General features: G+C 48.5%; 1 protein-coding gene across 4 annotated transcripts in view; it reads left to right on the top strand.

The window, feature by feature from the left end:
* The window catches only part of EDAR (ectodysplasin A receptor), a 102,622-nt gene that overhangs the window by 70,089 nt on the left and 18,031 nt on the right, over positions 1-14,502 (top strand). For 2 of the 4 annotated variants that reach the window (XM_015113103.3, XM_077958987.1), the window contains exons 6-9: positions 5,532-5,618; positions 7,275-7,400; positions 7,497-7,571; positions 7,815-7,887. In XM_015113103.3, coding sequence (XP_014968589.2) covers positions 5,532-5,618; positions 7,275-7,400; positions 7,497-7,571; positions 7,815-7,887 — 361 coding nt within the window. Of the gene's footprint in view, positions 1-5,531; positions 5,619-7,274; positions 7,572-7,814; positions 7,888-14,502 lie in introns of all 4 variants that reach the window. The other 2 variants (XM_028832289.2, XM_077958986.1) reach the window with 1 other exon arrangement.

Here is a 14,502-nt window from a genome sequence, read left to right as displayed (position 1 = left end):
GCCTGTCCTGGGGGCTGCACCAGGGCTGCATCTCCAGCCCAGGCCCCTGGGCCTGCTCGCGCCCCACCCTGCCCAGCCCCACCCACCACCCTGCAAGGCTCGAGGGTTTGTCTGTGGACCCACAGCTGGTAACAGCAGAAGGAGTGGAAGAGGATTAGCCCAGGCCGCTCTCTTTTCCTTTTAATATGCTGGGTTTTGCCCAAACCTCTTTTAGACATCACGTGCATTCAACAGGATGCTGGTATGCTAATAATATCGAAATGCATACTTGTGTGATTCTGGGATGGATTTTTTCAAGCGTTTAGGGGTAATGCAGAGTAGGTGCTTGTTTCCCATGGCGATTTTTCTGACTCTCCTGAAAAATAGCAGAACAACCTGGGCTTATTACCCAACCCCTGCTTCAAGCTCTGCAGGTGCCTTCATTAGCTGTCCTCAAGCCACACCCAGTGCTACCCAAGGTTGGCACTTTGGGACCGGATCTGCCCACCTGTTCTTGTAGGTTGTATGTGTAGTGACAGTGGCAGCAAGCAGAGGTGAGAGACGTGTGCGGGGGCAGCCAGGGATGGCAAGGCCCACCACCTCCCGTTTGACACCCCCTCTGGTCTTAGCACACCTTCTGTCTTGCCCAAGGGCAGAGGCACTGAATTGTGGATAAAACAGACCAAGTAAGCTAGATGTTGGTTCTTTCAGTTGACACATAATAATTGCACATATTTATGGGGTACCGAGTGAAATTTCCATACATGTATACAAAGTGTCATGATCCGGTCAGGGCAATTATGATATGCATGACCTCAAACATGTATCACTTCTTTGTGTAGCGAACATTCCAAATCCTCTCTTGTAGCTGTGAGAAATACACAGTGCATTATTGTCAGCTGTAGTCTGGGTGCTAGAGCTCAGAACAACTGCTCCTGCCGGGCTGGACTTTTGTATTTGTTAACCAGCCTCTCCTTCCCCACCTCTATTCTGCTCCACTTCTGTGAGATCCACTCCTTTGGCTTCCACACGAGCCATGCGTTGCTTTTATAAAACAGCTGCTCTTGGGACAGATCCTTTTCCTTTTTTGCCACAAGCACACTCCCTCAAGGTCTGTCGGCCACGGGGCTGCCACTCTGGAAATTCTAGCTCACCCTTGCCTGTATTTGTGATTTGAGGGTCTTCGCCCCTCTCCCTTCTGCTGAAAGGGCAGCTCCATTCCTTGTTGCCGAGCTCTGAGCACAGGGAAGAGGCCCAATGTCAGGAAGTGAGCTGCTGCCCTTTGGTGGCCTGGGTGGCCTGTAGGCAAGTCTGAAATCCCCATGTCCTCCTGCTCCTTGGGCAACGATCTAGCGACTGGGATTCTCCTGACCGACCTCGTGGGAAGCGTCTCCCTGTAGATGCTCTGGTGGCCCTGGGAACTTCGGAACCTGAGGAGGCTTGTGGGGTCTGGCTGATTGGATGCTGGCTTTCAGCTCCAGTCCTGACATGAGAGGGTGAGCTCTGGAGAAATGTCAGGGTCCACCATCCCGCCCACCTTGCCGCACCTCTTCGGCTGCGCACACATGCTCAGAGCAAGCGTTTCTCTCAGCAACTCAGGGATCCCTGCACACCAGGGAGCACCCAGCCTACACCTGCAGCCCGGCACAGTCAGGGACTGTTTGGTTGGTGCCAGCTGGGGGTGTTTGGGGAAGGAAATGTCAGGATAGAGGCACAGCCGGCCGGCCGAGGGCAGGTGGGTGCCTGTGGGTGCAGGAAGATGTCATGTCTGCAGGCATTGTTTGGGGACGTCATTGCGTAACCAGCCCTGCAGGGCTGCAGGGGCATTCCACAAGCGTCTGTGTGCTCACTAGGCTGCGTTTATCGCTCCACTCTAGACCACAGGCCTGGGCATATTTGTGTCCCTATCCCCAACCCTGTCACCTGAAGCAGCCTGCAAGCCCCGGCAGGAAGGGACAAGAAGAGACGAAGATGACAAACATTCACAGACAGCCCATGGCTGTTGTTTTGCTCTGACAGTGTATCCCTTGAGCGCCTTACTGAACAGACAGATCAGCTTCTTTTCAATGTCTTGTTTGCCCTTATAAAGGAAATTAGGTCATGCTGGAAACTGTGCTATGATGCCCCTGTGCTTACTCACCTGATAAAGTTGGGGAGGCTACCTCCCAGCAAACAGAAATGGGCACACAGTCTGAAGCCCCCTTATCACACTGGAGACTTCCAGAGCAACTTCAGTAAGGTCTGTGAGGGGGATGCTCTGTTGTTTGACATGGGCTTGTGGTTTCCAGCCAGGGGCACGCACCTCTCCACCAGCTGTTTATTTATCTATCTATCTATCTATCTATCTATCTATCTATCTATCTATCTATTTATTTATTTTGAGATGGAGTTTCCCTCTTGTTGCCCAGCCTGGAGTGCAATGGTGCGGTCTCGACTCACTGCAACCTCTGCCTCCTGGGTTCCAGCGATTCTCTTGCCTCAGCCTCCCCAGTAGATGGGATTACAGGCGCCTGCCCCCAGACCTGGCTAATTTTTGTATTTTTAGTAGAGATGGGGTTTCACCATGTTGGCCGGGCTGGTCTCAAACTCCTCTTAGGTGATCCTCCCACCTCGGCCTTCCACAGTGCTGGGATTACAGGCGTGAGCCACGGCGCCTGGCCAGCTCTTTCCCGAACAAGAACACTGGTTCCAAGGCCAAGTAAGAGGCTAAATTAAGAAAGCAAAGACTTGTCATAAGTGTGAGGCCCAGGAGGAAAAAATCTTCCGTTCATCATCCAGAAACACAAGGAAACATCACTCGGCCCTCAGTGGGCAGGTGACGTTTCTTACATACCCTATGACAGTCCCAGGCACTCTTAGCTGCCCTGGGACTCCCAAGCCCAATGTTTCCTTGGCCAAGCTGCCAATTTGCTTTACCAGGTGTGAGGACAGAGAAGCATACAGTCCGTTCTCCTGTGGCCCCACTCCATTTAGGGGAGACACGAGTGGATAGCTCAGCTGGTCACTAGCTCCTGGGCTGCCCCCACTCACAGAACAAGAGTGTGCATTTCTCCTGAGAACTTCCTACTAAAGAAAACAGCCAGCCTGGGTGTGGATTACAGGCTCCCACCTGTAATCCTAGCACTTTGGGAGGCTGAGGCAGGTGGATCACTTGAGGTTAGGAGTTCAAGACCAGCCTGACCAACATGTATTTTTCTCTACTAAAAATACAAAAATTAGTCAGGTGTGGTGGCACACACCTGTACTCCCAGCCTCTCAGGAGGCTGAGGTGGGAGGATCACTTGAGCCCAGGAGGCAGAGGCTGCAGTGAGCCAAGATCATGCCACAGCACTCCCGACTGGGTGACAGAGTGAGATCCTCCTTGTCTCAAACAAAACAAAACAAAACAAAAAAACAGCCCAACTAGGAAGCTTGCTTCTCCTGGAAGCCTTGCTGCATGGGCTGACCAGGCGCAGTGCTGGGCCATTCCTCTGGGCTGGGCCAGGCTGGGGAGGTACCTTGATTTGGGAAGAGCAGCTGGCCTTGTCCTTGACTCAGGGGCTGCTTTTCTTTAGACCAAATGCACTTCACAGATTTCTCCAGAACTGGTAGAAGCAAAAGCGAGAGAGTGGGAGATGCATTTGAAACATGTTGGTTTTTATTATTTGCAAAACTGAAGTCTGGCCTAAAAGAAGGTTGGTCTTCTTTTAGGAGGTCTGGAACAGGACGTGATCTGTTCTGTGGTGGAATGCTTTTGTTTTGGCTGAATGGTTGTTTCTTAGTGATTTGACTGAGAGCAAAATCGGCTTCCATTTTATCCCCGCTAAGTGACACTTCTTCCGTAGAAGGGGAGTTTTAGGAAGCATAGTTGTAAGGGAAGGCAGAGCACACCTTGCTCGGAAACTGGTCACAGCTATGTAAAACATGTCTGAGGAAAAATCCTAGGGAGAAATACAGCAAAAGTCAACTTAGCCAAGGAGGCCATGGGTAGTTCTTTTCCTCCTTTCTCGTGTTCTTATTTTTCCAGATTTTTATTTTATTTTATTTTTATTTTTATTTTTTTGAGACGGAGTTTCACTCTTGTTGCCCAGGCTGGAGTGCAGTAGTGTGATCTCAGCTCACTGCAACCTCCGCCTCCCAGGTTCAAGCGATTTTCCTACCTCAGCTTCCTAAATAACTGGGATTACAGGCATGTGCCACCATACCCAGCTAATTTTTTGTATTTAGTAAAGATGCGGTTTCACCATGTTGGCCAGGCTAGTCTCGAACCCCTGACCTCAAGTGATCCACCCACCTTGGCCTCCCAAAGTGCTGGGATTACAGGCATGAGCCACTATGCCCGGCCCCTTTTCTACTTTTTTTTTTTTTTTAAGACAGAGTCTCGCTGTGTCACCCAGGCTGGAGTGCAATGACGCAATCTCCACTCACTGCAAGCTCCATCTCCCAGATTCATACCATTCTCCTGCCTCAGCCTCCCCAGTAGCTGGGACTACAGGCGCCCGCCACCACACCTGGCTAATTTGTTGTATTTTTAGTAGAGACGGGGTTTCACAGTATTAGCCAGGATGGTCTCGATCTCCTGACCTCGTGATCCGCTGCCTCTTGTTCTTCTAACAAGAAGAACTTGTACCCATACTACATACAGATAGCTATCTCATACGCTTTTATCACCAGCCTCCTTCCCGCAACAATATTTATATGTATAAATCAAGAAGCTATTTTCTCAGACTGATGCTGAACAACAATCCAAACCCAAAGTGCTGGGATTACAGGCGTGAGCCACCGCATCCAGTCCCCTTTTCTAGATTTTTAATAGTAAGCATATATTACTTTTATGACTGGAAAAAGTATTAACACATTCCTACTGTATGTAATTGAAGGAATTAGTCAAGTATTGTATCACCCTAATGGTACTTTCATATACACATTCTATGTTGCTTATTTTTATGGATTTCATATACTTCGTCTCCATGCATAGGAAAATTGAGTTGGTGAGGCTTGCAAAACTCCTCAACCTATACTGTTTAGTTTTAGCAGACTTATCACATGAATGTTTTTATTTAAAAAACAATAACGGGCCAGGCGCAGTGACTCACGCCTGTAATCCCAGCACTTTGGGAGGCCGAGGCGGGCAGATCACGAGGTCAGGAGATCGAGACCATCCTGGCTAACATGGTGAAACCCCATCTCTACTAAAAATACAAAAAAAATTAGCCGGGTGTGGTGGCGGGCACCTGTCGTCCCAGCTACTCGGGAGACTGAGACAGGAGAATGGCATGAACCTGGGAGGCGGAACTTTCAGTGAGCCAAGATTGTGCCACTGCACTCCAACCTGGGTGACAGAGTGAGACTCTGTCTCAAAAAAAAAAAAAAAAAAAAAAAAAAAAAGAACAATAATGATGACTCTCTTTAGGGTTCATTAAACACTCTAAGAAATACAAATATTTAGCTCCCTCAGCCATCACTGCCTCAAGCCCATTCATGATCGCGAATCCAGATCCACGAGCTCTGTGGCGGCGTTTTTGAAGGTGGAGTTTCTCTGGATCATTTGAGGGACTCTATTTTCCTTGCAGGTGTGGGAGCCACTTCGGGAGCTTCTGCCAACTTCCCTGGCACCTCGGGCAGCAGCACCCTGTCTCCCTTGCAGCATGCCCACAAAGGTGAGAAGGGTGCTCGGGTATCGATCACCTGGAGTTAGGTGGTGCTTGGATGAAAGCTCGGAAGAAGAGAGGAAATGATTATGAGTAATGATTATGGTGCGCTTCCCCACCTGGTCTCACCTCCCTAATGTAACTGAATGACATGGTGCCCCCCTCATCCCGTGCAGGAAGTCATTATCTCTGCAAGGAGCGGAGTTGATCCCTCCATGGGTGTCCTGGGCCCGATGGGAGGTGCTGGTGATGAAGGCGGGGGCAGAGCGGCAGGTGGGCAGCACAGGCAGCTGCAAGCCGGGCCAGGAGGAGAGACTAGGCGTCCTGGGCTTTGGTTTGGCTGGGAGTCAACAGCAGTTCTATCACTGGCTTTCATATAAACCTGCTGACCATGGCACTTTAATATTCACTTGCAGAAAGCACATTTCATTCTCCCTAACCAGGGAAGAAGGGATTTAGGAAGACCCCAAAGTTCAATATGTCTCTCAGAGTCAGCCCTGCAGCTGGCTTGGCCTTTCCCTCTCACTGGTTTAGTGTCAGCCCGTTATTGAAACATGTTTCGGGTCTGGGTCTCAGTGAGCCATGAGGTACCTTCCAGATCCCTCAGAGCACCCAGCTCGTCAGCCTCATCACTGGGCCTCTCACACGCTAATGCAGAGCAAAAGGCAGGACTGCTGGGCGAGGATATATGAATCTCATTTGCACAGACCCTGGGGGGAGGAGCTCACAACATGGAGAATATCAAAATACTTATGTCATCTAGACCTGGCAAGCAAATGCTATTACAGGTATTCCTCAGATGATGCTGGGAGGCTGGTTTTCCTGTAGATGCACCCACAGGGGAGGCTCAGCGCCCACATGCGCGGTTTTCAGCTCTGGCACTACCTCCCCCGAGATGATCCGAGAGCTTCAGATGCTTGTCTCCTGTCTATTTGGGTGGTGGCAAATCTGGATCTTACTTCAAGAGAATCAGAGTCCTGTTTGGTTATTTTAGAGAATGAGAACGAGCTTCAGGGCATTTTATGCAATCCAAGGTCGACATTAACCTGGGAAGTGAGCAAAATCCCCCGGGGTGACTGAGGGACTGCCTGGTGGAGGCAGCAGAGCAGGTGGACTAGGTGGCCCCGCCCAGGCACCACCTGTGCCCTGGAGCTCTTACAATGACACTTAGGTTGAAATTGCATGAGGTGCAGGATGGAGCCAAACCCGGAATCCAGAGCTGATCCTGGAGTTAGGTGGTGCTCGGATGAAAGCTCGGAAGGAGACAGGAATCCTGACTTTTGTTTGGAAATACCCAAACTTGAACTGTGCTGCCTTCCAGACACTCTTGTTCACTGGCCTTTCTTCCTCTCCACACCAAACCCTGCCCTCAGGTTCCCAAAGTAGTAGAAGCAAGAGCAAACTCCCTAGGAACAACCAGATGACCCCAGAGAAGTCTGGAGAGGCCAGTGTGAGGGCAGCAAGCAGGGCTGTGGGCAGTCCTGGTCTGGCAGCCAAAACCAACGCGGAAGACTTGGTTCTCAGCCTAAGCAAGCGCCTCAGATTTCAGGGTTCCCTGAAAGCATCCCAGGGGCAGGGACATTGCTTCCAGGGGCTGTAGTCCTGGAGGGAAAAGCAGCAGGAACCCTGAGCTCTGGGTCACTCATGTCTTCTCTCCACCCACAGAACTCTCAGGCCAAGGACACCTGGCCACTGCCCTGATCATCGCAATGTCCACCATCTTCATCATGGCCATCGCCATCGTCCTCATCATCATGTTCTACATCCTGAAGACAAAGCCCTCTGCCCCAGGTGACGGCCCCCATGCGCCGGTGCCCTGCCTCCTGGACTCTCCGTCAACTCCCCCTGTCGGAGAGCCTGGCTGCTCACTCCCTCCTCTCTCCCCAGCCTGTTGCACCAGCCACCCGGGGAAGAGTGTGGAGGCCCAAGTGAGCAAGGACGAGGAGAAGAAAGAGACCCCAGGTCTGTGAACCGGGGCTTCCACACCCCACGTGCGTGGTGCCCGTCTCCGGGTGGAGGGCGTCCCCAGCAGCGGCCTACTCGCTGCTTCTGCTCTCGCATGCTGAACCATGCTGTGCTTACCGCGGGGTGGTGCCACGCAGACACCGGGCAGCTCTGCCCAACAGGAAGAACAGGCTTGAGCTGAGCGCAGAGCCATGAGCCAATTCTAACTCCTGTCTCCCCAACCTCCCCATTTCCCTGCAGACAACGTGGTGATGTTCTCTGAGAAGGATGAATTTGAGAAGCTGACAGCAACTCCAGCAAAGCCCACCAAGAGGTATGTGGAAGCCCCCAGCACCAGGCTGAAGCTGGGGTCCTGTGGATCCTGAGCAGGGAGGGGAGCCAGGGTGCAGCCAGGTGCACTGACAGGCTAGCCTGGGACACCATGGGGATGTTCAGGGACAGACAGTCCCTGCCGCCTCTCTGCTGACTGGCAGGGGTCAGGCGGTGTGAGGAGCCTGTGGGAACAGCTGCCTGCTGCTCTCGGGTGAGGCTCCTGTCCCTGCACCCTGCCAAATTCCCTGGGCCTTCCTCCTTAACATCCGACTTCCTCATGCCCCTTCTCCAGACCTGGAGGACAGAACGTAAGCCAAGGATGCATGCAGCAGCCCCTATGACTGCTGCTGCAGCCAACACACCAGTACCACTTGCGGCGGTGCCAGTACTGCTGCCACCGCAATGCTGGTAACAACCGCGGTGATGATGGCTAACAGCATTCGGTGCCTGCTGCCCACCAGGTGCTGGGCTCGGGCTGTGAACACATCTCCCCTCCACAGCCAGGAGCAAGGTGCTCACATCATCCCTGTTTATAGGATACCACACTGGGGTGTGGAAGTTGTCACTTGCCCAAGGTCACACATTAGTGAGCAGCAGGGCCGGGGTCTGAGTCCAGGCTCCCAAGGAGCCACGTGGCGTAAAGAGGCCCCTGGAGGAGGAGATTTGGCAGGTAAAGCCTTTCCCGTGTTTCCCACACAGGAAGGTGTGGAACCAGCCCCTGCTCTGAAATCGAGGGAAGAGGGAAGTCAATGTTCTATTCATCCAGTGGGATGGTCATTTGGACTTTGTCCTGCATAGCTTCCAAAAATCAACCCCACAGCACGAGTTCCCAGCCTGGCAATGTGCCTGGACACCGCTGCCAGCCTCTGCCCCACGGCCACTGCAGGCTGCGCTGGAAGGACACCCCCACAACAGTGCCTCCCTTGGCAGATGGGGCACAGAGGCCACCAGAAAGTCACCAAACCGGTTAGAGGAAGAGCAGAGGTTAAGCCCTCCTCTCCTGCCCCCACCCCATGATCTTCCTGTGGTTCGCCTTGCAAAGCCATTCCTGTCGAGAAATAATGATCGATCCAGCATCTGTGTGGAGCTTTGGCATTCATAAAGCACTGCCAGGTGCATTGTCTCACCTGGAAAACTCCAGCGTCTCTTCACACCCCTGACACACGGGCAGGAGGCAGACAAATACGAAGTCTTTGCATACGAGGAAGGAAAAGCGGAGTATGTGTTGGGGTGGTTATTTCCTCCAAGTGACTCAATTCCAGTTGATCAGTTTTCAGCCACCACCACCCCTGCAGGAATTTGTGGTCTAAGCCCCATTGTGCCTGACTGGTGGGAGGTGCCAGATCCAAGCTGCTGCTCCCAGGACCCAGGGCAGGACCTGGTCACCCTGCATGGATGTAACTCTTAAATAGGGCCTCCCTAGAGACTGAACGTGCTCCTCAGCCTCCAGCCCAGCCTTATCTCTTTCTGTCTCAGCCTCTCCCTTCTGTTTTTCAGGCTTTTCTTATTTCCAGAAATTAAAAGGGCAGAGACATGCCCCATGACTTGAGTTGCAGTTGAAGACAGGGAAAATTCAGAGGCCCTGCTAGGAAAAAATATATACTATCCCGGCCCGCGGGATAGTCAGAGCAGGCCCTGGAGGAGGGGGTGGGAATTTGGGGAACAAGAGACACGAGAAATGGAGACAAGACAGTGCTCTGATCAAGTCTCATTTAATGGCGGTAATGCACTGCCTTATATACACTTGGAAGGGAAGGGGTTGGGCTAAGGCGGAAATGATCTCATTGCCGAGGGCGTGGCCAGGTTAGTTTCGGTTTCTCCGGTTGGATGTCATGTTGCGCTTGCGCTACTAAGTAACAATTTTCCCGGGCGCGGGAAAAGTGAGTGAAGAAGAAGCAGGAAGAGCGCCATCTTTAACGAGGTATTAGTACAGGGGAAAAAAGGCAAAGATAGGGAGGAGGTAGAAGGTGGAAATGAATAGAGCTCAGGCGTTTAATCCTTAATTATTATTCGCTATGGCCGGGGCATGCAGCTCCGGACAGGTCCCCCTTTTTATATTTTTATGATGAGAAAACCCCTTGGGAACTGCGCCTGTCTTAGGTTGGGTCAACTCACCCCCACCTTCTAGGCCCGTCATGGGATAAGGCAGCAGCAAGGGCGGCCCTCCTGTCTTAGGCTCCGATGGAGATAGTGTCCTCTTACCCGTCATTGACTGTCCAGTTCAGCACACAGGGGAGGTGGTCTTATTAAGGTAAATAAGACTCACCATTTTCAGTCATCTCAAGGCAATGATAATGAACCTGTATAGGTTTGGCCTGGAAGGCCTCGATTTGTTGTCTGACAAATGCCATAAGCTTATTAAGGATTATAGGCCCGAGAGTGAGGAAGAGTAGAAGAGTGAGTAAAGGACCAAGAAATGGCAGGAGATAGGGGAGAAGTCCATCGAGTCCAGTCCATAGTGGATTGGCGGCCAGGCCTTTTCTGCGCTTTTCTAGTTCTTCTTGCAAAGTTTTTATCTTATCTCTGACGATTCCGGATTTGTTGGCGTAAAAACAGCACTTTTCCTGTAAAACCAAACATATCCCTCCCTGTTCTGCCGTTAACAAATCTAGACCTCTTCTATGTTGGAGAACTACTTTAGCTAACAAGTCTACTTGGTCTTGTAAATCTTGTAGAGTACTGGATAAGGTCTGTACATCTGAGATTAATTGATTGGATAATTTAGTATATTGGGTTAGTGAGACTCCTAGGCCTGTGGCTCCTGTAGTAAAAGCAGTGGTGATTCCTAGTCCAGCCAACAAGGGAATAAATTGTATGGCTCGTTTCGGTCTATAAATAAAATGTTCAATAGCGGGGATGGGGATAGGTTCATCTCCAGGGATGATATCAATGTCGGGGAGAAGAGTGGCCAGAACACAAAGCCCTGTCCAATTTGTAGGTAGATACGTATATGCCATGTTGTTTCCACAAACGAAAACCGAGCCATTTATAGCACACAAAGGGTTGGTGGCATTGATTATGGAAGTACAGTTGCCAAACACAACATAGCCTAAATCAATTTCTTTAGTGTTATTATATGATGGTGAAAAGAGGCAAGAGGAATTAGAAAATATCATCGGTTGAACTAAGAGTGGGGGGGTAATAGGACAGGAATTATTTACTAAGGATTCATTTGAGTAATTGACATAGGGCAATGAAAGGTTAGGTATGGCTAGAGGAATAGGGGGGGCCCATTTTAAGACAAAGCCAACAATCGTGGGCCAGGCTTGTATTGGACATTTGAAGTAAATTGTAAGTAGCATTGAGGATATCAAAGGTTTTGGCATCGAGCCTAAAATTATCTCTAAGCTCAGGCAGGGCTAAAGGGTGATATTGGAGTTCAGGATAAGAAGCTTTATGGATTTCTTCTAATTTTTTCTGGACGGTTTTAATTCTTGTAATATCTAATGGGCCTCCTCCATCAGAAATATGAATGGGGGCGGTAGTGCTCCAACAAACAGGCTTTCCTTTTTGGCCATTACAAGGAGATTGTACAAGTTTATTAGTGGATCCTAATACTTGTACGTCATTAATGCCTCCAGTTTGTGTTTTTAGTAACGTGGCCGTATAATATGTTCTATTGCCTGATTTGCATTGTTGATAGGATGTATAACAGGAACTATGTACAGAAGATTGGAAAGAACTACAAGGGCATTCTAGGAGCGGCCCGTTAGGTGAGGTATCTCTTGGGGTAGACTTACATTTCCATAACTGGTTTGGCATTAGGTAAGCTGTCTTGCCCGTGCAGGTCACCTGGGTGATTCTATCTGACGGAGGTTCAGATATTTGTCCCCCTCTGCAGTCACAAGGCTGGCCGTATTGTTTTCGTAATAATTCTCTTGCCTTACGAGGGTCACCAAAACCTGCATAGACTGTCACTATGTTATATAGAGCGATTATTCTCCAAAGGAATTTCATGTTAGGCTTCATTTTCTGAAAAACAAGAAGGAAAAAACTTCTCAGGGAGATTTATATTCCCTGGACTGACAATGGTTATGATTTATTTGTCTTACCAATCTTTCAGGCAGCCATCTGGCTGCATCATTTTTTTGTGAGAAGATGCATACTGAGCCTCTTCCCCAAATTAAAACTGGATCGGGGCCATGCCATGAACTATCAAGTGGATCTTTCCATTTTACCATTGCAAACTGTTTTTGAGATTCAGGATGCCAGAAACGGTCGGCAGCCGATTCTCCATGACTGTCCAAATTTAAAAAATTAAGGATAAACAGGGCATGATTGAGTATGTTTCTGGGGGTACCCTTCACGGGGTACCAGCTCCCCCCTTTTAATTTTGTGATAATAGTTTTTAATGACAGATGAGCTCTTTCTACTATACCTTGTCCTTGGGGATTATAGGGAATGCCTGTGGTATATTTAATTTGTAGGGTATTACAAAATTGTAAGAAGGTTTTGGCTATATAACCGGGGCCATTATCTGTTTTGATTTGTTTGGGTATTCCTAAAATAGAAAAGCAGTGTAATAAATGAGCTATGACATGTTTGGTGGCCTCTCCTGTTTGGAGAGTTGCACTGATGAATCCACTATAAGTGTCTATGCATACATGGATATATTTTACTTGACCGAATTCTAAGTGGTGAGTAACGTCCATTTGCCAAATTTCGTTGGGGATGAGTCCTCGGGGGTTAACTCCTAGATGGGGAACAGGTAAGTATGTTATGCAGTTGGCGCATTGTTTAACTATTTGTCGAGCTTGTTCTCTGGTAAGTTTAAACATAAGTCTTAAGGTTTGGGCGTTTAAATGATGTAAGGCATGTGCTTTTTGCGCTTGTTGCAAATTGTCTGTAGTGACTGTGGCTATGGTTTTTGTTGCCGTGTCAGCTGTTGCGTTACCTTGTGTTAGAGGTCCCGGTAATCCTGAATGTGCTCTGATATGCCCAAGAAAAAAGGGAGTAGTCCTTTTTCGGATAAGTTGTTGACATTGTAAAAATAGGTTAGCTGTGTCTGAAATATGTTTAATTTGAGACACGGTCTCTAAGAGGGGTATTGAATGAGCCAGGTAGGCGCTGTCTGTATAAATGTTAAGTGGCTGACAAGGAAAAGCTGATAGTGCTGCAATTATAGCTTGCAATTCGACCAGCTGAGCTGATGTATAAGTGGTCTGGAATTTAACGACTACATTATTGTAAGTGTAAGCGGCAAGTCCTGTGGAAGATCCTTCAGTGAAAATTAGTAATGCGTCATTGAGAGGTTCTTTACTGGTAATATGGGGAAATACAAACGCATGAAGTTTACAAAATTGAATAAGTTTGTTAGGTGGGTAATGGTTGTCAATCGCGCCAGTATAAGAAGCGCAAGCAATTGGCCAGGCTTCCGTATTTTGTAACAGCCAATGGATGCGTGATTGAGTGTAGGGCTGTATAATGGTAGAGGGTTCTATTCCAAAGTATTTTCTACTGTTTTCTCTTCCCAAGATAATTAGATCAGCTATGGCATCATAATAAGGCAACAAAACTTTAGGGGAGGAGGGCAGGTGTACCCACATAATGGGATTGTTCTGCCAAAATAGGCCAGTAGGGGTTATTGTTGTGTTAAAAACAAGGAATATTAATGGCTGAGAATAATCAATACCGGTAACAAATTGTGTTGCAATGGCATGTTCTACCTGTTGGAGTGTTATTAATGCTTCTTTAGTAATGGACCTGGGGGATTTTGGATTAGAGTCTCCTTTTAATATATCGAAAAGAGGTTTTAACTCTCCTGTGGTGAGCTTTAAGTACGGTCGAAGCCAATTTATGTCTCCCAGTAATTTTTGGAAATCATTTAAAGTTTTTAAATGATCACGACGTATAACGGCCTTTTGATTAATGATTTTGGGTCCATTAATCTGGAAACCAAGATAAGTGTATGGATCTTGTAATTGTACCTTTTCTGGGGCTATCTGTAGTCCGGCTGCTGTTAACTCTTGTTTGAGTTGGGCGAAGCACTGTAAGACTTGTTCGCCAATTTCTCCTGCTATTAAAATATCATCCATATAATGTATAATATACATTTGTGCCCATGTTTTTCTGACTGGCTCTATAGCGGCAGCTACATATTTTTGACACAAGGTAGGACTATTGGCCATACCTTGAGGTAAGACTTTCCATTGATAGCGCTTCATTGGTTGTTTAAAATTTGTAGATGGAAGACTAAAGGCAAATCTTTTCTGGTCAGCAGGGTGAAGGGGAATTGTAAAAAAGCAATCTTTAAGGTCAATAACGATTTTAAAATATTTTTGAGGAATCGCAACCGGTGAAGGCAATCCTGGTTGTAAGGCACCCATAAGGATCATAGTGATATTTACTGCTCTTAAATCTTGTAAAAGTCTCCATTTACCAGACTTCTTTTTAATAACAAAAATAGGTGTATTCCAAGGGGAATTACTTTCCTCAATATGTCCTACTGCTAGTTGTTCCTGCACTAACTGTTGGGCAGCATTTAGTTTATCATTGAGTAAAGGCCACTGATCAACCCAAACGGGCTCATCTGACTTCCAAGTAATGGGGTCAGCGCACCTTTGGGGTGCAGGTATGTCAGTGGCCTGAGCTAAAAATTTCCAAACCCCTTTTTATC

The sequence above is a fragment of the Macaca mulatta genome, chromosome 13 (assembly GCF_049350105.2).
Source record: "Macaca mulatta isolate MMU2019108-1 chromosome 13, T2T-MMU8v2.0, whole genome shotgun sequence".
In the NCBI taxonomy this organism is placed as follows: domain Eukaryota; kingdom Metazoa; phylum Chordata; class Mammalia; order Primates; family Cercopithecidae; genus Macaca; species Macaca mulatta.
This window is presented reverse-complemented; position numbering and strand designations above follow the sequence as displayed.